This window comes from Colletotrichum godetiae (genome assembly GCF_030913485.1).
Source record: "Colletotrichum godetiae strain CBS 193.32 chromosome Unknown BDP55scaffold_49, whole genome shotgun sequence".
Classification (NCBI taxonomy): Eukaryota; Fungi; Ascomycota; class Sordariomycetes; order Glomerellales; family Glomerellaceae; genus Colletotrichum; species Colletotrichum godetiae.
The window spans coordinates 118,740-141,432 of record NW_026851297.1 but is presented as its reverse complement, the minus strand read 5'-3'; the positions used below and the strand labels follow the sequence as shown (position 1 = coordinate 141,432).

The 22,693-nt window shown below is 53.7% G+C and overlaps 9 protein-coding genes across 9 annotated transcripts; 4 read left to right on the top strand and 5 right to left on the bottom strand.

Annotated features, from left to right (window-relative positions):
* Nucleotides 1-741: 741 nt before the first annotated feature.
* BDP55DRAFT_696994 (uncharacterized protein) lies at nt 742-2,627 on the top strand (the record flags this gene model as incomplete). The annotated part of the gene is made up of 8 exons (XM_060577633.1): nt 742-1,175; nt 1,229-1,305; nt 1,360-1,430; nt 1,488-1,633; nt 1,689-1,915; nt 1,970-2,081; nt 2,142-2,269; nt 2,374-2,627. 8 exons carry the CDS (start codon nt 742-744, stop codon nt 2,625-2,627), a joined length of 1,449 nt encoding a protein of 482 aa, XP_060425207.1.
* A 761-nt stretch (nt 2,628-3,388) lies between these two features.
* On the bottom strand, nt 3,389-5,396 carry BDP55DRAFT_696993 (phosphoglucomutase/phosphomannomutase; the record flags this gene model as incomplete). The annotated part of the gene is made up of 5 exons (XM_060577632.1): nt 3,389-3,681; nt 3,741-4,754; nt 4,815-5,018; nt 5,090-5,187; nt 5,344-5,396. The coding sequence occupies 5 exons, from the start codon at nt 5,394-5,396 to the stop codon at nt 3,389-3,391; spliced, it is 1,662 nt and encodes a 553-aa protein (XP_060425206.1).
* A 625-nt stretch (nt 5,397-6,021) lies between these two features.
* Nucleotides 6,022-7,326, bottom strand: BDP55DRAFT_676684 (exonuclease). The gene has a single exon (XM_060575835.1). It carries the CDS (start codon nt 6,824-6,826, stop codon nt 6,227-6,229), a length of 600 nt encoding a protein of 199 aa, XP_060425205.1. The 5' UTR covers nt 6,827-7,326; the 3' UTR covers nt 6,022-6,226.
* Nucleotides 7,327-7,775: 449 nt separating this feature from the next.
* On the top strand, nt 7,776-9,386 carry BDP55DRAFT_561012 (oxidoreductase family protein; the record flags this gene model as incomplete). The annotated part of the gene is made up of 1 exon (XM_060570043.1): nt 7,776-9,386. The coding sequence occupies one exon, from the start codon at nt 7,776-7,778 to the stop codon at nt 9,384-9,386; it is 1,611 nt and encodes a 536-aa protein (XP_060425204.1).
* Nucleotides 9,387-11,132: 1,746 nt separating this feature from the next.
* Nucleotides 11,133-11,784, top strand: BDP55DRAFT_298857 (uncharacterized protein). Its single transcript, XM_060566614.1, has one exon. The coding sequence runs from the start codon at nt 11,372-11,374 to the stop codon at nt 11,720-11,722; it is 351 nt and encodes a 116-aa protein (XP_060425203.1). The 5' UTR covers nt 11,133-11,371; the 3' UTR covers nt 11,723-11,784.
* A 154-nt stretch (nt 11,785-11,938) lies between these two features.
* Nucleotides 11,939-12,985, top strand: BDP55DRAFT_676681 (uncharacterized protein). The gene has a single exon (XM_060575834.1). It carries the CDS (start codon nt 12,297-12,299, stop codon nt 12,930-12,932), a length of 636 nt encoding a protein of 211 aa, XP_060425202.1. The 5' UTR covers nt 11,939-12,296; the 3' UTR covers nt 12,933-12,985.
* A 2,984-nt stretch (nt 12,986-15,969) lies between these two features.
* Nucleotides 15,970-17,136, bottom strand: BDP55DRAFT_560945 (uncharacterized protein; the record flags this gene model as incomplete). The annotated part of the gene is made up of 1 exon (XM_060570034.1): nt 15,970-17,136. One exon carries the CDS (start codon nt 17,134-17,136, stop codon nt 15,970-15,972), a length of 1,167 nt encoding a protein of 388 aa, XP_060425201.1.
* A 1,091-nt stretch (nt 17,137-18,227) lies between these two features.
* On the bottom strand, nt 18,228-21,141 carry BDP55DRAFT_676674 (uncharacterized protein). The gene is made up of 2 exons (XM_060575833.1): nt 21,054-21,141; nt 18,228-20,990 (listed from the first exon to the last, which is right to left on the bottom strand). The coding sequence occupies exon 2, from the start codon at nt 20,676-20,678 to the stop codon at nt 18,579-18,581; it is 2,100 nt and encodes a 699-aa protein (XP_060425200.1). The 5' UTR covers nt 20,679-20,990; nt 21,054-21,141; the 3' UTR covers nt 18,228-18,578.
* Nucleotides 21,142-21,505: 364 nt separating this feature from the next.
* Nucleotides 21,506-22,296, bottom strand: BDP55DRAFT_696987 (uncharacterized protein; the record flags this gene model as incomplete). The annotated part of the gene is made up of 3 exons (XM_060577631.1): nt 21,506-21,895; nt 22,013-22,089; nt 22,182-22,296. The coding sequence occupies 3 exons, from the start codon at nt 22,294-22,296 to the stop codon at nt 21,506-21,508; spliced, it is 582 nt and encodes a 193-aa protein (XP_060425199.1).
* Between the last annotated feature and the right edge of the window lie 397 nt (nt 22,297-22,693).

The window sequence follows — 22,693 nt, the reverse complement described above, 5'->3', positions numbered from 1 at the left end:
TTCACTTGGTAGTTCGAGGGTCGATACGACTGATGTGTACCTCTTGCTGACGAGCGTTGCGCTTTGCTGGAGAGAGCTACCAAGGCCAGACTGAACCTACCTCCATGAAGAAAGGACAATAACACAGCTGCTGTCCAACCAATTGCACACGTTCTCGTCCTCCTCGGTATTAAAGCCGATCAGTGCACAAAAGCATCGAAACTTGGACACGTCACAAGCGAGCATCTGGTGTCTGGGCGTGTGCTGCCAACACAGCGACCTGGATCGTTGGATTTGAAGTCTGGCGGGGTGGTGGCGTGTGTTTCCGGGCTGGCCGTCAAAATCGAGACCTGCAGCTCCAAATCGCTGTTGCAGCCGCTTCCCGTCCAGTAAGTGGCCGCGGGTGTAGCGACCACGTTACCGCTGCATACCTAAGGTGATCATGCCGAGCCCACGAAGGAAGCCATCTCCTTCTCCCTCTCTCTTATCGGCACAAGTGACTGCGGTCAATATTGGTTGATATATCGTCGAAAGCCGTATGAGGCATTCGCAACGGTCTCGATCTTTTTTAACCCGGTCACCGGAGTTCAACATATCCCCTGCAAGGTCAAGGACTACATATCGAGATTCTCTAGGATTGAGGAGGTGAGGGCACCGTGGGAACCCGACGACTCTAGCGATTTGGTTTGGCACGTTGGACGATGAAATCCTGAGACGCAGACATCGCCAGTTCGGCTTGATCCGTCAGTGTAGCTCGGAAAAATGGAGCAAAGTCTTCAGAGAATCGACTACCGCCTGCTTCAAGGCTGCTGTCTCGAAGCTGAGCGCGCCGACATTATATCGGTGAGCCTGGAAGGGCTCCGCATGGCTTTACCCGAGGCATATGGGGGGACCATTACTAGTCTCGTTGACGAGATACGGAGATCTGGAAGGAAGTTGAGAGACTTGGCGGATCGATCGCAAATGCATTTCACCAGAGTGCCAATTTTGCTCAACTATCTCGACGTTGTTCTTCCATGTTATCAAAGGTCACTCCGCGACATCAACAAATTTTACGAAGATCGGACCGTGAGCAAGGACATGCGGTGGCGAAAGATGTATCACAAAATGACGCAGGAGGCCAGTGGCCTGCCATTACCTCAGCGGTTCATGCTATACAACTCCTTTTTAGAGTCCCTGCGACACCTTCTCATGAGGCGCGCTAGCAACTCTCCTTCGATTTTGGGATGGCGTACTAACAGCTACATAGGTCGACACTCTTCGACCTGAACGGCCTTGAGACGCTTCGGACTAGAATAATCAAGTTGAGAGAAGCAAGAGGACTCCGTAGGTCCCTTCAGAGCCTAAGCAGCAGCAGGTTGACTGACAAATACTATGAAGCTTCGCCAACAACCCAAATCGGACCTGTTCTTCGACCAGAGACTATGCTCCGACCAATGGTCCAAGATCCGGTATGTGCTGTATCCATGGGAAGTAGGCTGCTTGACTGATGCGCTCTTTTCTCCAAGACATTGCACTGGGCAGAGCAGATCTTCTCGCTTCCGCTCACCTCCCGAACGGCTTTGAAGCACGTCAGGCCATCGATAGCTTACGGCCCTTCCCAGACGTGGGGACAACTAAACATTCCCAAACAGGTCAAGATGCTGTTCAGAAGGTACACATGATCGCAACTTAGTCCTGACTAGAGTCTTGCTGACGCCAGAACCAAGACCATTTGACGAAGATCGCCTTGCGCTGATGGCCTATCTAAATTATGTCAACCAGACTCCCTACTTCCTTCTTAGGACATATCACCAAGGCGGCCAGTGGTTCTCGCTACTTGGTACTCACGAACTCTACATAAGGCGAGAAGGCAGCGCCTTGCTACTGGACCGATACAGTGCCTCCCTAATGGGCCCGAAGTTGTGGGCATCTCTCTACTTCAAAACCTGGGAGGGTTTGTGAATCCTCGTCTGACTTTATCGTCTGATATTCCACTAACCCATACCAGAGTTGGTCTTATTCCATTGCACATTCGTCTCTCTCAAGGGTCGGAATATCTTGACACGCCAAATGAACCCAAGAGAGTTCAAGCTACTGGGAGAAGAACGGTCGTTCCAAGCGTGCGTGATTCACCCAGCCACTTCCGTATTTAGCACCGTAGCTCACAACTCCGGCCGCAGGCAAATACACGACGATGGCTTCAAGCATTCGCTCATGGTCTACCGCGACATTGCCACCGGAGGCGTTCGTCTCCAAGCTTCAGTGTGGGATGGTGAACTCAAGCAGTGTCCAGTCTGGACCGCCTTTGGTATGCCTTCCATATCACCCATCTCCCTCACCCTCATTCCCGCCCATTCCTCACGCGCTGCTTTCAGGCCTGTGAGTCGTTACTAACGGACACGATACTCTCAGTCACCCACCAATCCGCCTCTCCGACCTGGCTCGTACGTAAATCAGACCACCGCGTCTGGCTCAAAGACGTCCAGCTTTACGTCTTTTGCGAGGTGTACCACCAGCAGCATCAGAGGAAAGGCAAGGCCGGCGCTTTTGAGATTGACTTTTTCTCCGAGATGGGCGCGTCGCAGTTCATTAGAGAGTTACAGCCGCGGCCAGACCCCTCCGAGGCATCTACCGACAGTATGGAAACCATTGAGGACTCCAAATAACTTACAACCGGTGACGAGCTTCCTCAAGGCAAGGGTATATCCACTCTACTCCGACTCCGGCCCAAGATGGGTCCCCTGCCCCATCACCGTCACCTTTCACCCCAGAATGCTGCCACTCACCGTTCTGCGGGGCACATTTCGACAAATTTGCGGGACTCGAAGAGTAGGTGAGCAGAGACATCCACCTACTCTCAGTCTGGCATCTCAATCGCCAATTCTCTCTTCCCTAATTGTTTCCCAACGAAGAACCACTCTAATGAGCCCGAAGACGAGAACGACTAATACTTTTCTCGAATTCCTACAGCCGTCTGTTTTGTTTCCTCTGTCTTGGCCAATGTCAAACGAGCTTTTGTATCTCGGAGGAAATACCCCGAGAAGATTGATTCATGTTTTGTCCGAACGAGGGGTATCTTGTTGCCCAGACTGGTCAATTGTCGACGCGGTTTTCTTTCTTCTTCCCTTTGTTTTAACGACTTGACGACCTTTATGATCAAGAGTGATGATTACGCACGCACAGATTCACAAGCTGAAAACATCCCAGAGAAAAAGGGAGGAAGCATTGTCACGTAATGACAAAGACTATTGTGTGATTAGGTCAATTGATTCAATTTATGCAATCGTGTACCATCGTGACATCGTCCACAGCATACCTGGTTGGTGCTGGCCTTTCTTCTACTTCTCTAAACTGAAGCGTTACTTTTTTGAAAAACTCCACCGTATCCCCTCTTGTCCAAGTGCATCCAAATCATGCAAAAATGCACTTAGGTCTTGACATCGGGCTCGTCACGGCCAATGAACTCCTTGAACTTGAGAAGCTCGGTGGCCATCTGGATCTCGGGCTTGAGGAAGTCCTGGGCGTCCAGGTCGTACGTCTTAGGGTCGGAGCTGTGCTGCTCGAGGTACAGACGGATGGTGGCGCCGGAAGAACCAGTGCCGGAGAGACGGACAATGATACGGCTGCCCGAGGAGAAGGTGGCGTACAGACCCTGGTTGGAGGAGACAGAGCCGTCAAGATCGGTGTAGGAGAAATTACCAGCGCCAGTGACGGTGCGGTCTACTAAAGTTAGCTTGTTGTTCAAGAACTGTTTTGGGGTGTATTATAAGTAAACTTACCTCCAACCTTGCTGCCGATGAAGTTGGAGTCGGCGACGAGGTCCTTGAGGACGCCAACAACCTTGTTGGCACCCTCGCTGTCGACATCCTCGTAGTCGTAGCGGGTGAAGAAGGTACGGCCGTACTCGGTCCAGAAGTCCTGCTGGATCTTCTTGATGGAGGGAGTGACGCCAGGGTTCTGCTCGCCGATGCCAGCGATGATGTTCAACCAGGCGACAACGGCCCAGAGACCATCCTTCTCACGGATGTGGTTGCTGCCAGTGCCGAAGGACTCCTCACCGCAGATGGAGAGCTTGTCGGCATCGAAGAGGGCGCAGAAGAACTTCCAGCCGGTGGGGACCTCGTAGCAGTTCAGCCCCTGCTTCTTAGCGACCAGATCAACGGCGCCGGAGGTGGGCATGGAGCGGGCCAGACCGTAGACACCCTGCTTCTTGAAGTAAGGGATGAGGTTGGCGTGGTGGGCGATGATGGCCAGAGAGTCGCCGGGGGAGACGAAGGCGTTGGCTCCGTAGATCATGTTACGGTCACCATCGCCGTCAGAGGCGGCACCGAAGGGGATGTTGTTCTTGTCAACAACCTCGACGAGGGAGTGGGCGTAGGTCAGGTTGGGGTCGGGGTGGCCGCCGTTGAAGTCGGGGCTGGGGACGCAGTTCTGGGTAGCGCCCTTGAGACCGAGCTCCTTCTCGAAGATGGCGGTTCCGTAAGGACCAGTGACACCGTGAAGGCCGTCAAAGAGGACCTTGAAGTCGGGGTTGGACTGGAAGAACTTCTTGATCAGGTCGAAATCGAAGATGTCCTTGAGCATCTCGATGTAGTCGACAGTGCTATCGACGACCTCGACCTCGAGGGAGCCGTAGGTCTTGGTGCCGATGGTGGAGATGTCGACGTCGGGGATGTTGGCGATCTTGTAAGAGGTGAGGGTCTTGGAGGCCTCGTAGATCTTGTTGGTGACGGACTCGGGGGCGGGGCCACCGTTGGCCAGGTTGTACTTGATACCGAAATCGTTCTTGGGGCCTGAATTGAGCTCATTGATTAGCTTGCGAAGAATACCAGGAGCACGCATGGATATCTTACCGCCGGGGTTGTGGCTGGCAGTCAGGAGGATACCACCAGTGGCCTTGCGCTTGCGGATGACATGGCTGGCAGCGGGAGTGGACAGAATGCCGTCCTGGCCGATGAGCAGCTTCTTGACACCGTAGGCGGCACCAATCTTGGCAATCAATTGGACAACCTCGGGGTTCCAGAAACGACCATCACCACCGATGACGAGGAAAGAATCTAGAGAGGCGGTCTGTCAGTTTCCTGGGGGGGGATTGCCAAGGACGAAGCTAGGATGGATTGATATGTACCCTTGACACCCTCGGGGATGGACAGTAGAATGCTCGTGACGAAAGCCTCACTGTAGTGAGCTTGCTGGAAGACGGTGACCTTCTTGCGAAGACCAGAACTGCAGAATGGCTGGTCAGTGATGGGTTGCTGGGTGAGGGTGCATCGCGCGATTGGCAGCTATGGCGGGGTAGCAACAAAAAGTTGGCCTCGACATGATTTGGGACGATAACAGCGAGGGGTTTATTTTGTTAGGTTAAGGGGTGGAATGACGTACGTGCCAGGCTTCTGGTCCTGGAAAGGCTTGAACTCGACAGTCTGGACGTCCATGATGCTGTGTAGTTCGAGTATTGATGATGTTGAGGAGGAGTTGTCTAGGTTGTAGGAGAGGGAAAAGAAGAATGTTGGGAATGGAGCTGCAATTATTAGTGCCTCTGTTTTGCCTTGCCTACTACGTAGGCTCTCTCTTTCGTCTCTCTCATGCGAACCGGCGTTGGCGTAGGTACGGGAGGTGGGACCGAGGGGGGGCAGGCAAGGGAAGGGGCCTACAAGAAAGCTTGCAAAGGAATGGGACTTGAGGTGGTGCGGTGAGAGGCTAGGCCACTGTAAATAGCTAAGGTGGGCATGAATACGACGCATTGGGACACCTCAGTGAGTGGGAAATGGCACACGATAGGCTCAAATTGCACCTTTCAGTGAATAGCGCCCCTTCAACCTCGTACCTTGGGCCAGAGCTGTGGCCACCTCATGGTGGGGGTTTGCTTGGCCAGTGATATCATCCTGAGCCTCGACGTGGGCGGGGTCACCGCACAATGAAGGAGGGGCAGCTCTGGGACAAACTGGGAGAGCCCCTCACTTACAGGGGCCCAACACAGGGGATCCTCCCGGCGAATCATCTTGAGGTGCTGATGAGTGTGGTTCTAATCCACACTGTCTTCCGGTGCGTATTTGATTGCACTGTAACAGTGTGCATCAGACTATGCACTGCCGTTCAAGACCCCGCTACCTTTGCGGTCAACTATTGATTCAGCTATTTCCTAAGGTATCTTACAAGGCGTGCCAGGTAATCTCAGGTAAGGCAGCTGAAGATGGCATCTCACTCACCCCAATGCCTCATGAGACGAGAAGAGCTGAATTTTTGGATTCTGAATTGCTACAGTTTACAGCAAATTGTCTGCCCAAGCCTCGTCCTCATCCCGCTCACTGACCGGCGTGTCTTGCGCGCTGGCCTCTCCTCTCCACGTCTTGCCAAAAATGGCTTCTCTATAGTACTTGGCTTCCGCAATGCTCTCGAGAATATCCTCTTGAGCCTGGTGAAGTCCCTGCTTGGAGGGGGCACCCTCCACGACCTGCGGCGGGCACCACCGTCTCGCTGCCTCCTTGAGCGAGCTGACATCCAGAATACGATGGTGTAAATGGTCAACCACCTTCCGGTAGGGCGGCTTGTTGAGGAACGACCGGTCCGCATGCACACTGTTGCCCGCCAGCAGTGCCGTCTTCTTCTCCGGGATGTGCTTCTTGATGTAAGCCAGCAAATCGTCGGCAGCCTGCTCGGGCGTCGTCGTCGACTCGATGACCGCCGCCGTGAGGCCGCTGTCGCCGTGTGTCTTGGTGCACCAGTCGTCCATCTGTGCCATGCGTTGCTCCGTCTGGTGCACCACGCAGCCCCAGCCCTCGGGGTCAACGACTTGCAGGTTTCCGGTGGTGATGATGCAGAAGATTTCAATGATTACCTCCTTGTCCGGGTCCAGTCCAGTCATCTGGGGGTGTGTTGGTCAATAGTAGTTAGGAGGGGTATTTCTTAACCCAGAGTGCATACCTCGCAGTCGACCCAGACAAGGGGGCCGTCAGATGCAGACTTCATCTTCGGGGCGGGGGCCTTGGATTTCAGAGAGCTGAGAAGGTCCATGGTTAAAGCGAGTAGGCTTCTGATCCTGATATCGAGTCGAACTTTTGATGATTTGGTTTGCACTTGGCGAACAGCAGGATCTTCTTTTCGGCGTGCTAAGCTTGACTGAGCCACAACTTCATCGGAGCTTGAGTTCCAAGGTGGGGTGCAAGCTGCAGTATCCCGGCTGTGGCTACCAATTCTTGCACGGAAGAAGGATCAAGATGCACGGAGTACCATGCGATCCTATGCCAGCCCATCGAGTCCTACGAAAACATTCTCAGTTCCTATTTTCTTCTTCCTCTTCGTACCAATGCCGCTATAATTTCCGCTGCAAGTGGTACACAAACCATGCAGGACACATTATGTGTGATGAAACCCAGTAGGTATTCAGAATACATCAGCGGCATTGATGCTAGCCCCCTACCTAAGGTACCCATTGACATCTCACCGCCAGAAATGCAGAAGAAGGTGCCCCACATCGGCAGACAATGAGATTCGACCGATAGCCGCTGATAAGATAAGAAGATTGCCAAGAACCATGGCAGGTACCCCGGACCACGATTCAAATAGACCGTCATTCATTGGCCCTGGCCTTCTCCAAATGCCCGCTTCCCATGTGAGAGCCAAAGCAGGCTCCCGTTAACATCAACCTCCTTCTTTCATCCACCAGATCTCTATTCAATGATAACATTCTGGATTTTTTATTTCCAAGAGACGGAAAGTGTCTTGAAGTCAAACAAGACCCAAGTTCGTCGAACAAACCATCACCAGGCTCTCCTGAATTCAAAAGATCACACTTCAACGATAACGACCACGACATGTCGTCCATCAAGAAGTCGGGTTCGCCCGTCGCAGTCCCTTCAGATGCAACTCCAGTGCCACCTCAGAAACCTCCCATGTCTGTTTTGCCACCTCGCATTCTAGTCATCGGTGCTGGCTCTCGCGGGCAAGCATATGCTAATGCTAATGAGACGTCCTGCAACGGTATCGTGGCTGCCGTTGCTGAGCCTATCGCCTACAAACGTCAAAGCTTCGGGCGAACCTTCATTTGGGGCTCCAACACCCCGCAAGAAGGCCAGCAATTTGCCGACTGGACCGAGTTCGTAGCGTACGAGACACGGCGTCGCGAAAGAGAAGCTGCCGGCGAAGATGTACCGCGTGGTGTCGATGCCGCCTTTATCTGTGTTCTCGACGAAATGCATCGCGATGTTCTCGTCGGGCTTGCTCCCCTAGGTCTGCATGTCATGTGCGAGAAACCCCTCGCTACGTCTCTAACCGATTGCCTCGACATGTATCAGGCTATGAAGCCTCCTGCTGGCCAGGAGCCCAAGAACGTCTTCTCTATCGGCCATGTACTCCGCTACAGCCCACACAATATGCTCCTCCGCAAGCTACTGCTCGAAGACCGTGTCATTGGCGATATCCTCAAGATTGTGCACACTGAGCCCGTTGGATGGTGGCATTTTACGCATTCATATGTGCGCGGCAACTGGCGAAATGAAAAGACCACAGCACCAAGTCTACTGACAAAGAGCTGCCACGACATTGATCTCCTCCTCTGGCTCCTGAGCGCACCAGTAAAGGCTGGTACAGGCACCCCTCATCTGCCATCTACTGTATCGTCAAGTGGTTCGCTTCACCTCTTTAGAAAAGGTCGCAAACCCTCCGCAGCTGGGAGCGCTACAAACTGTATGTCGTGCCCTCTGGGTGATGGAGGCTGCAAATTCTCCGCCAAGAACATCTATCTCGGCCAGGATCTGAAAGGTCTCGCCTCCGGCAATACCGACTGGCCAGTCAGCATTGTAATGCCGGAGATAGAGGACTTCCCAGTGGCTGAGCGAAACAAAGTCCTGGCCTCAAAGCTTGCTGAAGATTACGATGACTCCACTCCGAAAGACGTCGTCGCATCGCGGAACTGGTTTGGTCGTTGTGTTTTCGACGCAGACAACAACGTATGTGATGACCAGACTGTCACCATCACCTGGGACGATGCTACGGACGGTACTCAAGAGTCAACCAAGCAATCCAAATCAGCAACTCTGCACATGGTCGCACAAACGAAGAAGATTTGCGAAAGATATACGCACATTTACGGTATCGATGGCGAAATCTATGCTGACGCCCGGACGATCACCATAGAGGACTTCAACACGGGTACCACCCAATCATTCCACCCAACCCTCGAAGACGCCGGCCACGGCGGTGGAGACAAAGGCCTTGCGCGTCAATTCATACTGGCGGTGGACAAAGTGAAGAATCACGGCTGGACGCCGGAGAAAGCGCAGAATGAGTTCATCGGCTGCTCGCTCGAAGAGGTCATTCGCTCACATGCGATGGTGTTCGCGGCAGAGGAAGCGCGGACAGGGAAGAAGGTAGTCGACTGGCAGGAATGGTGGTCACAAAAGGTTGCCAACACGACAAGGGTTTAATGGCAACGCACGCTTGCCTTGCTCGGCGCGTCAGTCGACGGCCGGGGACGCATCCGGAGGATGTCGTTCACAGCCACGGATGTTATCAAATCCAAGACAGCCGGAGTCAACTCCGATCCTTGGCCGTTGGATTCTCGGTCTTCGTACTGCCTCGTCATTCTCGGGGGCACAATGCCGACGGAGTCTCCCCGCTTTGCTTAGCTTGCGAAGATTTTGAAGACAATTGCTAGCCTCGTGAGCTACGCCTCAAAGTGAGCAGTGCTGCGATCTAGACGGGATTGTTCGCCGAGACAGCCAAGGCAGTACCTTGCCCTTAAGCTTCAAGCCTCCATCGTCTTTCCACCAAACTTATCTCGTCTAATATTGAGATAGTGTGGTAGCATCGAGATTCTACGTTGTCCGATCCGATCCGACCAACGACATCGTACTGATCTTTGGAACGGCTACAGTCACTGGTCTGCTATTGGCTTGAGCGGTCTTTGAGACGCATCTTGACAGACAAGAGCCGCAATCACCGAGCCAACCTCATTGACCCTACACTTTCTGCAGAGTCGGCGAGCCAGCCCGGCGGCAGCTCCCCGTGTTTCCCCTTCGAAGATGAAGAAGCGGGTTAAGTCTTTCGTACTCTTCCCGGCAGTACAGTCCGCGCTAGACTTCGCTCACGTTGCTATTCTGTCTACTGGCACTGGCCAACTTCGTCCTATACCTCGCCAACCCACGACAAGCTTCCTGGTAGGAGCTTCTTTTGACTTCGCACAAGATGAGAACACTAGAGAATGTCGCCATTGAAACCTGAAGTAAAGATCAGCAAGCTCCTAGCCGCCTCTCCGCAAATGCTTGTCTATCGCTCACGAGGAAACCGCTCCTCGGCGGCTAGCTTCCCCGGCGGCTTTTGACGTTGCTCGCCACATTCGTGAACCGACGCCCTCGCGGCGATGGCGTACTCTTGACCGCAACGCTCACATCGAGGTCTTCCACGATAAGACCCGTCAAAGTGGATTGCCTGATCACAGCTGGTCTCCCCGACGGTCAACTCCCCCGATAGCCAATATTGTTATGCTCATCCCAGTAGCGATCTCTAGCCACCGGCTGAAACGTTAGTGTCGCGGTCTATCACTGCCAGACTAACCAAAGCCGACCTCTCGAGATCCTATGGTCTCCCCGGCGGTCAACGTCCCCGTCACAACGACAGTGATCTGTCCGGCACAATCGGGGAATGCCCGAAACTTGATTCACCAAGGTTGAGAAAGCTCATCCTGTCCTCCGCCAGCGTGTATGCATGCATACATTCGGCCTTACCGGAGTTGATACCGAGTCCGACATCCCCGCTTGTCGCGGAGCCGTTGCGAGGACTTTTCTGGAACACGGAGCGCCAAAGCGGACACCTCCCCGTCTTTCAGATCAACGTCGGACCGGCGTGCGTGTGACTGCAGAACCCGAAACGCCAGCGCAAACTTGCAAGCTGCATGTATTAGAGTACGAGATGCCCGCCAGCCTCGGATTTTGAGCGATTGCGAAGTATGAATTGGTGTTTACATGATCAATAAATCTTGACCGAGGGCCTCCGCACCTTCGAGGTCACAACTACAAGCCGTACACTGGCTCAAGTTCATGTAGAGAATGCCGCAGGTTCGGCAAGGCTTATGACCGTTGAGCAGACAATGCTTCTTTTTTTGGGCTATCCGCAATCGGTCGGATACCGCGGGAATTTCATTCTTGCTCAACGCCAAGCTTAGGCAATATAAATCCAAACTCAATCGAGGCCTATCTTCAACAAATGCCCCCAGAATCGATCCACAAAGCCACGCAGTGCAAGCGGTCAGCTCTCGAGGCTTGTAAAAGCCGTGTTTAGTGATCCTCGTCACAGTGCCGAGTCAGAAGGATGCAGTGAGCAATCGCAAGCCAAGCTTCGTTTCACTGCGAGCTCCCCCTCTTCACTGGTGAGCTCATCCTTGTCGCTTACCTGTGTTTGTTGAGATAGATACATGTCTACCTGTTATGGCGGCACTTTTTTTTTGCCGCACTTTGTAACGGTCGCGGCGGGAACTTCTGCGCCTATCTTTCTGCATGGTTCGAAGGACGGGATTTACGGAAGTGCCTTTTACTCGTACGGACGTAAGACATCTCTCATGCAACAGAAGTGGCGTCTCCGCGTCGGCACCGCCAGACGAACCTTTTTGGGAGTATTTCCCAACCACCGTGCCTCCGTCACTATCTTCCGACCACTTGGGTTCAAGCCAGGACGAGAACTGCGCATAGTCGATGCAGCCGCGCCCACCTGGGGTGGCACTGGCTCCCCACACCGAATGCCGCGTTTAATTCTCACCAAACCTTAGAATGCAGCAAGGCAGGTGGAAACATGCAGGCTGCTGGCAGGATTGCCGCTTCCTGCGTCAGCTGAGAGACAACACTGTATTTCCTAAGGTAATGCCAGCTGGCTAGGTACTTGCCAACCTTACCTACGTAGCAAGTGGCTTTTTCGTCTCTTCCCTCGGCGAGCCGCGAGACAGCCCCCCCCCCGCCCCCCCCCCCCCCCCCCCCCAGTCTGTGCGCCGAGGCCAACGGCCGTGACAGCACACCTTCTTAAAGGGACCTTTCATCCCCTCTTCTACGCCCCCAATCGCATCTTTCCAAGAACGAATCGTGCTTTGACAGAAGATACAATCCATCGGACGACTCCCCGCTCACACTTTTCTTGCTTGACGAAGAAGAAAAGAAGGCAAGACCTTTAGTTTAGTCAAAGGAGAGCCGACTACTTACCTACGGACACTCCCACCAACCTAGCTATACTTCGTTGCTCGCCCCCCCTCATCTATCAAACTTGTCAGTCCCGTCATCAAACCTTGACACTTCAACCGTCTACCCGCACTTTCACTACACACACTACGCAACCGCCCACCTAAGCCAAAAATGTCGTCGTCCGGAGCTCCCCCCGCCGCCCCCGCACCCGAAGACTGCCCCTTCGGCCCCGTATCCCGGCACATCACAACCCACGACGCCAACGGCCGTGCCGTCTTCTCCGACGCCTTCCCCGTGCAAGTCACCCCCGACCCGCTGACAAACATGTACTTCCACACCTGCTACACAACGTCCGAGTCCCCCGTCAAAATGGACGACGAAAAGGATCTCGCAGCCTACGCGCCCAACCACCCGCGGATGCCCTCCCTCCACCTCCCCTCGGGCTCCGTTTTGAGGGTCGTCGATTTCGGTCCGCAGACGGGGCCGATGATGCACCGCACCGAGTCGTGCGACTACGGCATCGTGCTCAAGGGCGAGGTGGAGTGTTACCTGGACGACGGGGCGAAGCGCATCCTGAAGGAAGGGGAGATTATGATTCAGAGGGGCACGATGCACGGGTGGAAGAATGCGACGGATCAGTGGGCGCGGGTGATTTTCTGTCTGCAGCCGGCGGAACCGGTGAGGGTTGCGGGGAAGGTGATGGAGGATGATATTCCGTTTATCAAGGTTTCGCCCGAGAGGCAGGCGGATTATGAAAAGTTTATGGCGGAGCAGGCTGCGAAGAAGCAGGCTGAGGGGAAGCTTTGAAGTGTTGTTGGAGGTTGGAGGGGATCACAGCTTAGGGATGAGATGTTGAGAGGAGAGAGAGAGAGATAGAGAAAGCGAGGTGTGATATATCTTACGAAGCAATTGGATCATTGCATGGCCGTCGCGGCACGTTTGGAAGGATTATGAGTTACGCTTCACGTCTCATTGAAGGTTGAGGGATGGTTGACGTATCCAATGTACCTACTAGTACCAGACTTATATTATGGTTTATTCTTTCATGGAGGTCATCCGCCATCAAACCGGTGGGCGATGATTCACCGCACAGTGTCAACCTGTCAACCCACAGTCTCATTTCTACACCACAACGGTTCTCAGGTCACCAGCCCGCGATACCCTACATGAGGAACAAATTCATTTGATACCATCACCAAGGCCCATGACGTAGCGGGGAATGTCCTCGTTTGAATAGCCCCGCTACCATGGGTCCCGGGTTCGAGTCCCGTGTGCCTCTAGTAAAATTCCTTGCTTCACTTCAGGGAATTTTCGTAGGTCCCCTCTCTGAAAGGGTCTCTCACAGAGAGGGGCCGAGCTTTTTGTGATTGGGAATGGCTTCTTTTTTTATTCTTTCTAGACGATTGCTATAATGAGCGCGGAAGTCTCGAACTTTGTCGAGAAGAGTCCTGTCTAGGCTGGATATCTGAGTGTTAAGGATCTTGTCTGATAACTGAGTGGGATTCTGGGAGTGAGGATCCCTGCACCCGTGTAAGTGATGCCCAAAGCCGCCAATTGGCGTGCCTGCGCGGCTTTTTCAAAACACTTCATTCACAAGGCTTGATTATCTTCAAGAGGTCACTATATACCGTTGCCCAGTGTCGTATTTCATTGAAGCTAGATGTCGCGAGGCCACGTACTTCTCGAAAACGCAGCTTACGCCTATGGCCACAGAGCAAAGATGATGTGGCTCAGGGACGTGCGTGTGTGGCTGGCTGGTGGCACCGTCGGGAAACATCGTCGGCGGTCCGTGATGGGACATGGTTTCTTCTTACCAGACTTGCGCTTTCTTCTTGGTGTAGCCAAAAGAGGAGGAAAAGAAGAAGAAGAAAAATAAAAAGATAGATGAGTGGACATCGAGGCATTGTTGAGGCAGCTTGCATGTTTGTTCCATGATGTACAGGTGTATTTCAGCTTTCAGTGCGGCTATCCAAGTCAAATTCTCTTCAAGTGACTACAAGCATCGATATGTTGGCAATACTTGGAGGGTCCTGTCCGAGACCCGAGCTCGGGTACCTTCTCTTGCAGGTGGAACGGAGTAAGAAGTATTTCGGAGCCCTCACCGCCAGAACATGTTAAAGCATCAACACAAGGCCTCGGAGCGCCGGAGCTCAATGAAGTGGTGATGGAAATCAAGCAAAGTCTGTGACCAAAAAGACATCAAATCCAATGCCTTCAGCTATCGAGAGAAACCCCCCCCCCACTAACCGTACTTAGCTGTACGGATTGGGGCCCTTGCTCCCCGCCTGATCGAGGTACCTGAGGTATCCACTACCCCCGAATGCTACACCCCCTGATCCACCCCGAGAAAGTGGACCCAGCCACCGGGGTTCACCAAAAGAAAAAATAAAAAACGAAAATTTCGACATGGCTCATCGCATCCTCCTCCTTCTCATCTCCAGCCTCATCTCACAAACGTAATCCCCCCCCTTTTTAATCTTCAACTCACTCATTTACTCTTCAGCAATATCGCCGCGCTCATCCCTCTGGCCTCTGACTCTTACATCACTACACTCCTCTCAGACGGAAACCTCTCACCCAAACCCAACCAGCACAATGCCTCGCCGTGCCGCCCTAGAACCAAAGCCCCGCAAACCGCAATACTCCCCCGAAAAGCGCGCCCGCATCGCCGTCCTCTCCGAGCTCGGCATGTCCCTCAAAGAAATCTCCATCAAGGAGGAAGTCCCCGTCTCCTCCATCAAAGGCATCGTCACGCGCTACCGCCTCCAGCAGGCCGGCCGCGACCGGCCCCGTCCGGGCCGCCCCCGCATCCTGTCGGACAGGGACGTCAAGACGCTGCTGCGCGTGCTCCAGGAGAAGCCGGCCTGCTCGTACGCCGAGCTGAAGCGCGATGCGGGAGTGACGTGCGCGACCAAGACGCTGGTGCGGTATCTTCAGATGGAGGGGATCAAGCCGAATAAGCCGCCTGCGGGGGATTCGGAGGAGGAGGCGGAGAGGATGCGGGTTTTGCCTGAGGAGGGGGAGGGGGAGGATGTGTGAGGATGAGTCTCTCCCTTCACCTTCACCCCTTCTCATTGCGATGCTTCATCGCGGAGGAAGCATCGCGGAGAAAGCTTAAGAATGCCGAGTCTGTGTACGATTCACCCGCAGCCTTGGAACCAATGCTGTTCATCTCTCACAGATTGACTTACTTGTAAGTCTCTTCTTGTCTTGAGTCCAACAGCGGCGCTGAACTAGCAGACGGCGGCGGTAACAGTCTGAGAAAGTGGCAAAGGAACCGGAAGCTCATCTCTGATGGAAAGGAGACTAAGGAATCAAAGTCTGGGCTCCTCGTAACGAGATCGTTCAGGGAGGCTCGAGTGAACCGTCAGCTTGGCAAGCATGCAACCCCTCGCGCCGCCTTTCGTCAACGGGCATTTCAAAGCAGGGTAGCGCTCAAAGTCTGCCAAAGATCTAGCGATTTCGATGAGGAATTTGCCGCAACAGACGGGTGATGCGCAAGGCGGCACGCCCTCTTACCACGGAGCCGTGTGGTCTCCTATAGCGGAGAGATGAACCACCTCGCGCCGTGTTGGGCGGAGACATGAGAGCCAGGAATTGGGAACTGTTATGGAGCATATCGGGAACGAAGAGAAACGGAGTGCGACTCTGATGGGAGAGCCTCGTCTCACAAGCGAGAGTAGGTGGCGGTGTATTTGACGACATTGAAGGGTCGAAAAGAGAACATCGCGAGGCGGCAAAACACCAACCATATACTTGGTCTCCGCCAACGACCCTCTCACAGATCACTAGATGATACTCGCTGTTCATGTAACGTAACTCTTCCGCCTAGGCAAAAGAGACTTCACTCACCATCACCCATCACCCTGTCCACATGCCTCAAATACTTCTCAGTCACACACTCCCCCTCCCCCCGCTCACCCTCAGGAACCAATAACTCCTCCGCCTCAGCCCGGACCCTCCACGCATCCCAATCAACGTCCCCAACCCTCCGATCAACAAACACCAGCCTCCCGCCCTCCTCTAACGCCGGCGCAAAAACTTGGACCCAATTCACCTCCCCATCAACCTCCTCCTCGTCAGTCTCCCACGCACCACCCCGCGACCTACCGTACTTCTCCCCCGTCCTCAGCCCCGCAACAACAAGACACCGGAGGCGAAGACACCCCATCTTCACCGCGGCGCGCCGGATCCCGTCCCGGAGGAACGTACCACCACCCTGAGCAGCATACGTTCGCAAATCGAGGAACAGCGTCTCGAGCTGCGTCATGGCAGTCCAGTCCACCGCGACAAACTCCTCTGGTCCCCGTTCGATGACGAACGCCATCTCGCATCGGAAGTCGGTCACGGCGTTACGTCGCAGCCGGAGCTGGAGCCAAGGGTCGGAGGGCAAGCTGTTGAATAGTAGGTGGCGGGGTAACAACAATGGCATCCCCAAGTTCGTCGGGACTGTTCCTGTAGGGCGAGGATAGTCGGCATCTCGACCGCGGCCGCGACCACCTTCACAAAAGACGAGCGCTCCGCTAGCCATGCACCTACCTATCCCATCGTCATGACCCCTAGGCCAAACCTGCTCAAAGACTCTCAGCCCGTTCCGTCCGAGGTCGCGCAGAGCCCAGTCCATCGCAACAGGAAATCTCTTTCCCAGCTCGTCCAACAACAACGCGCCATGCTGCTGGTGCTGCTGATCCCCCCAGCCGTCGTCTGCCTGCCTCATCAACGGAAACGGAGCGTGATGCCCATCCCCGTGCCTCACACCACACTCGTACTTACCTTGAACGCTGCCGCCGCCCTTGGTATAGACGTCGATCCGCTGGAGGTCGTAAATCTCATTCACGGGATCCGAGGCGCGGGCGCAGACGGCCCAGTCGGGCACGAAGAGGGATAAGAGGCAGGGGCTACTTACCGTGAGGTAGTCGTAGATGATGTGCTTTTGGAGCTCGAGTGGGAGGAACGCAAGGCGGTTGAGGATGGTTGAGGGACCGTCGTGTGGTGTTTGTTGATGATCCATCGTTGCATGCAAAGGAGGATAGGGGGGCGTATCGTGGGAGTTTGTACTAGTTGAGGTCCTCTTACGATGCTTGAGTGTTGCTACTCCCGGACGACTTCCGAATGCCAGCTAGGTGTGCTTACCGAGAACTTGGATCTGCAAGGGTTTGGCTGGCTGAAGAATGTCTTTTAATAGATAGAACCCGACTTTGTAAGTGGGACCTTCGGGTCGCCATCTGTTTCTCCTTTGTCTTCGTCAGATTTCTCGACAACGATCCTGGTCGGGTGCTCTAGGCTCCAGACTGTGAACAATGCCATTGATGTACGGAGGCCGGCCAGTCCTCGAGACCCGGAACATTGTAGTAGTTACGAGGTCACAAATTCCAGAGTCCAAAACAGGGGTTCCATTGCTTGAAGACTTGTAGATACTGGGTAGCCGTTCCGCTTTACCGAGACCTTGACTTGAGTTGTCCAAGCAGCTCGGGACCTACAGATGATATCCGAACTAGCGACGATCTTCTAGATTTCAGAAAAGCTTCCTCGGCGACGGTGATTCCATCAACAAGACGAAATGTGCCAGCTGTTCCTTCTGCCTCAAGCTCTGAAGGCTAGACTGGCGGACTCTTTGGTAATAAGAAGGCCCGTTGGCTCAAACAAATGACGAGTTCACTAGCAAAACAGTGGATAGAAACATCCAGTTGAAGTTGAGCTCAAGGTTCGAGAAATGAACATGAAAAAATCGTGCATCAAAATGAGAAATGAAAGCAAAGTTGTAAGGTTTGTCATGCTCATTCATGTCTGCCCAAAAACCACCATCTCGAAGTAGTCTGAACAAAATAGTTGGAAGAGGTGGTTAACACCTCCTTAACTACAGCATCCTCGTCCATCATCCTGTCTTCGATACTTTGTCTGAATTAAAGGTTGTACATCTAGGGACCTATTCCACGCAGCATGGAGTCTTTGGTTGATCCATCTAGCCCACAATGAGTAGGCCACCACTGTGTTCTATCACGAATGATCCCCTTCCTTCGTCTCGTGGCTGCTTGTAGACTATTCTTGATTAAACTGGCTGTCAAACATGTTGCCATTGCCAGCAGAAAACAACACGTGAAAACCCAGATGTTCGGTATGAGAAGGTACCGGGGCTCGAGTGCAATATCTCCAGCTCGGAAACACTTTGTTGATCAGAGGACACAACCTCACATCAGGCCAAGCTCCTGTGTCAAATCAAACACTCAACAACTTTGTCCATGATGAAACCAACATTTGTCTACCTAGAAACTCCCAAATCAGATCTTCAGAGGGGTGATGCCTCATCCCTCGCGTTCCACCATCTCAAAGCCATCCTCCGACTCGGTCCTCTTCTTCTCGTCATGGTATTCGGCATGTTCATCCCAAGCATACTCCGACAACGTATCCAAGACATCGACAACACCTACCTTGAGATCAGTTCCTCACGCCCTCTCACTCAATTGTAATTCTCGGGCGAGCTGTGCCAGTGATGGAACTATGGGACGCCCGCGCCGCCGACTCACCTTGCTCCTTCACATCATCACCTGTCTTCTTCTCAGATGTGCCTGCAGCGTTTGTCTTACCGGCCGTAGGCACATCTCTGTCAAGCTTCTTTGCAGGTGTGTCGGGTGTGGTCGCACTGGCTGTCTCTGTTTTGCTCGTCTTGGTTTCCTTACCAGCCTCACACAAATTGCCCTCGAGCTCGACAGCATCACTGCCACTTGACGAGTCCCAACCCTCTCCTCCCCTATACTCACCACCGTAAGCATCATCCCAGCCCCCGAATGCGACTCCAGGGTATCGCTGCCCACCCCCGTTCTCTACATCAGGCATCTCGCGGTCATCAAACTCAGGCACTGGGTAACCCATTCCGCCTCCGAAAGTGTCTTCGGATCCTTCGAGGGAGCCAAGATTTGCGCACTCCCACCACGCGGCATCCCCTTGCTGCAGCCTGTTCTCGCAGAACCTTGCTTCTGTGATCAATCCCAAATCGATTAACAAATCAACCACGTCGTATTGGGCTCCCTGCTCTTCCTGGGCCCACGCCAGCAGCCTCATCACACACATGAACTCCGTCGGCTCCGCGTCACGGCTCCATTCGAGTAGTCGACAGCAGATGCGAGCCCAGGTCGCAATCCACTCCACATCCAGGGAACCTGCCGCCTCGCGGAACTCAATCGTGTGATCTTTCGTATGGAACATCGTTCGCGTCGCATTTTCGTCCTGCGGGCCAAGATGTTCCACAGAGTAAAAGTCATACGCTTTGAACTTGTAGTTGATATGCTTGGGAAGAAAAGCAGGCGTCATCAGTTGCCCGACCTGTGCGACCGTCATGTCAGCACCGAGAAGATCCCTGACGCCAGACATGACGTCCCATCGAGCCGGTTGGTTGGCTTCCACACATTCGATGTCTCCTCCCTGGCCTAGGATGTAACCTTCCAGGAAGCCGGGGTCTCCACGCAAGTCCCTTCGCATGGTTCCGGGAACACGGGCGTAGCGTCTGCTGATCGGGGGAGGCCGGGGTCGTGGTGGTTTTGCACCGCTGGGTGTACAACTGCGATAGTTCTTCGGCATTGATACAGGAGCCTCGTAGATATGTGGAGGAAACCCAAACGGCGAGGTTGAGCGAACTTCGGGTGTCTTTGGGTCTCTGACGTCGGCAATGATCCGCCGATGCTGCCATGGTTCGTGGCTCTTGAGCAGAGCCTCGTCATCCTCTTGATCCAAGTTCATCTCGCGATTCATCGTCTCTGAGCTCGCGTCCACCTCCACTGAGTCGCCAAGCCAACGGTCTCTTCCCAGGAACTCCGCCTTCTTCAAATTCTGTAGGGCTTTGTCTGTGTCGATAATGGCATCTGCGGGACCTTTGCCCTGTCCCAGAGGTGTAGCTTCATTCACTCGAGCAGACTGGCTGTAGGCGAGGGTAGCACGCCAAGGAGGATGAAGTCGACTGAGAAGAGGATCAGCGGCCCATAGAAGGGCAGCAAAATGCCGTAATGTCCTGGGGTCGATTCTTTGCGTCGGTCCTACACCTACATGAACGTGGAACCCACAACTAGGGTTCACTCGGCATCGGAAGTTAGTAGTGATGACACTTACCGCTAAACGAATCATATCGAAAGAGAGATTCATGTTGTACATGGCCGGTGAGATCATTTCGACGCGTTGCCAGCAGTACCCGTCGACGTGATCTGGTTTGAGAGAGATGTCTGTCTTGAGCTGGAACGCGTTGATGGCCTCCTTGCTCTGCATGCTCTGCACGGAGCCGGGCACACCATATTGTCCCTGGCCATATACCGGCAATCCAGCTTTAGCCAAGGCGTCTCCAATGCTGTGGAACACAAAGTCCTCGTCCCAATTGTACGCCGTATGCGGAATGCCGTGCTTGTCAATCCCATCATCCGGTGGAACTATGACAAGAGGCTGCAGCTCGTGCTTGATGGCATAGTCAGGGTCTCTCTCCCCCTCGCGAACGAAGGCTACAAAGAATTCGAGTTCTACGCCAAAGGAGACTCGCGGAGGTGTGGTTTGTGTTTGACGTTCGGTCATCATGGTGTATTTGGCTATATGGTGCGACTTGGTTGATGATATGTACGATGTGGTGCTTATGTCTGCGATCAGTCAATGATGCGAATTCGGACGGTTGAATATTGATGTGAAGTAGGTATGTGTTGCGAAGAGCTGGACTGGTGCCCTACGGGCGGCAGCGAGTCGAAATATATCATAGCCTCCCTCATTAGCAGTAAGCATCATGAAACTGTCCCGATCCAAGGATCCAAAGAATTCTCTTTAGCAGTTTCTGTAGAATAGAAGGTTGATGAAACAATGACAACAAAGTGTGTTTGGCCGCTTTCATGGCTTTTGCTATTGGCGTTGACAAAGGCATCAGTTAGTGAAGATTCGCAGGCTTGGGAGGATTTGGCATACCTCTAAGCAGACGAGAAGAGGACTGTCACAAGCCCGTTGTCAGTCTCATAGGCCAGTGGCCAAAGCTCAAAGCAGGCGGGACAGGGAATGGGGGGGGGAATCAATTCTTCATTTCTTTGACGTCGTCTGGACTGTCTTCAATCATGCCTAAAACGCGAAATGCAGAGCAAAAGCAACATGGGGTGACATCACCCATCCACTGTAACGCACTGACTCCTCTTAGAACTTCAAAATGCCATACGGGTGGGAATATCCATCGTCTCCATCGCATAATTCCACGTATTCCTCGTCAAAAAAGATTAGGGAGCCGCGTGGTAAGCACGCAGACCGGATAGTAGGGAAGGTGATTACAGAGAAGTGAAAGACCGCCTAGAGCCTGCGATTGTCAATCATGTCGCCGCATGAAGCAATCGAGACTCACAGCTTACCACAGCCTAGAGCGCAACAGCAATCTAGAGCATGTAGGCGAGGAGACCAATGGCAGCGACTGCAGCAGCGTTGCCAAGGTGGGCGGGGTTCGCAGTAGGAGCAGCCCAGGCGGAAGAGCTGGAGCTGGAGGCACCAGTGGTAGTGGCGGCGGCACCAGTTCCAGTGGCAGTGCTGGTAGCAGACGCGGTGGTGGTGGTGGAAGCGCCGGAAGCCTGGTCAGACTGGGCGTTGATAGTACCGCACTGAGACTTGATGGTGTCGGTGCAGTTGGTCTGGCCGCGAGCGTCACCAACATTGGCTGTGATGCAGTCCTCGAAGGCCTTCTCGCAGATGAAGGTGGGCATGGTCTGCTCGTAGTACTCAAGACCGGGGGCAGAGCCGTTGGGGCAGAGGCAAGAGTAGACAAGGGTGGTCTATTGAGTAAGCGTTAGCCATGCTGCACACAAGCGTCGGTCTCTTTCGAATCGGACCGGGGTCATCAACAAGCAACTAGTGCACCTGCTTTAGATAGGAAAAAGAGGAGAACTTACAGAATCGCAGTCGTTGGTGGTGGGGTTAGGCTCGCAAAGGACCTTGCAAGTGTTGCGCTCGGCGACACACCAACTGGCTGTGGAAGAAAAGTAATTAGTCAATGCTCCCTGGTGGTCGGCTTTGCCGGATTGACACAGATGATAGCATCATTTCTCCCAATTGACTTACCTCTCTGGTTCACGGAGACAGTAGCAACGTTGATATCGGCAGCGGTGTAGACCTTGCGCTGGGCAGAGACAGCAGAGAGGGCCGAGAGGGCCACGATGGCGAGGGAAGTACGCATGTTGTCTGTTGGTGATGTGTAGAGGTAGTGGAAATTGTGGTTCGTTGAAGTTGTTGAATGGAGACGGGGAAAGACGTCTGACAATCAATCAAGCGATATTCAGTTCCAAAGTATCGTCGGCGGCGTGAAGATGTTTTGCCTGGATGGGTTTGATGGTGATGTTTGACGGAGAGTGGGCAGGAGAAGAGAAGGGGTGAAGTCAAAACGGATGGGAGACGCGGGCAACGATGTGGTTTTATTGTGAGGCAAGAGTGCAGCAACAACAGCAACAGCAGCAGCAACAAGAGCGGCAGGTACCTCGGGGCGTGTGAGTGGTTCTTTCCCACGCTTGTCTCTCTGGTCGCACTTGCCTAGAATGCGGTAAACTCAATGGGGGAGCGGGAAAAAAAAAAAAGTG

Excerpts from the sequence above, each read along its gene's own strand:
- BDP55DRAFT_676681 (XM_060575834.1), top strand. The coding sequence starts at position 12,297 with ATGTCGTCGTCCGGAGCTCCCCCCGCCGCCCCCGCACCCGAAGACTGC.
- BDP55DRAFT_676684 (XM_060575835.1), bottom strand. The coding sequence starts at position 6,826 with ATGACTGGACTGGACCCGGACAAGGAGGTAATCATTGAAATCTTCTGC.
- BDP55DRAFT_676674 (XM_060575833.1), bottom strand. The coding sequence starts at position 20,678 with ATGATGACCGAACGTCAAACACAAACCACACCTCCGCGAGTCTCCTTT.
- BDP55DRAFT_298857 (XM_060566614.1), top strand. The coding sequence starts at position 11,372 with ATGTCTACCTGTTATGGCGGCACTTTTTTTTTGCCGCACTTTGTAACG.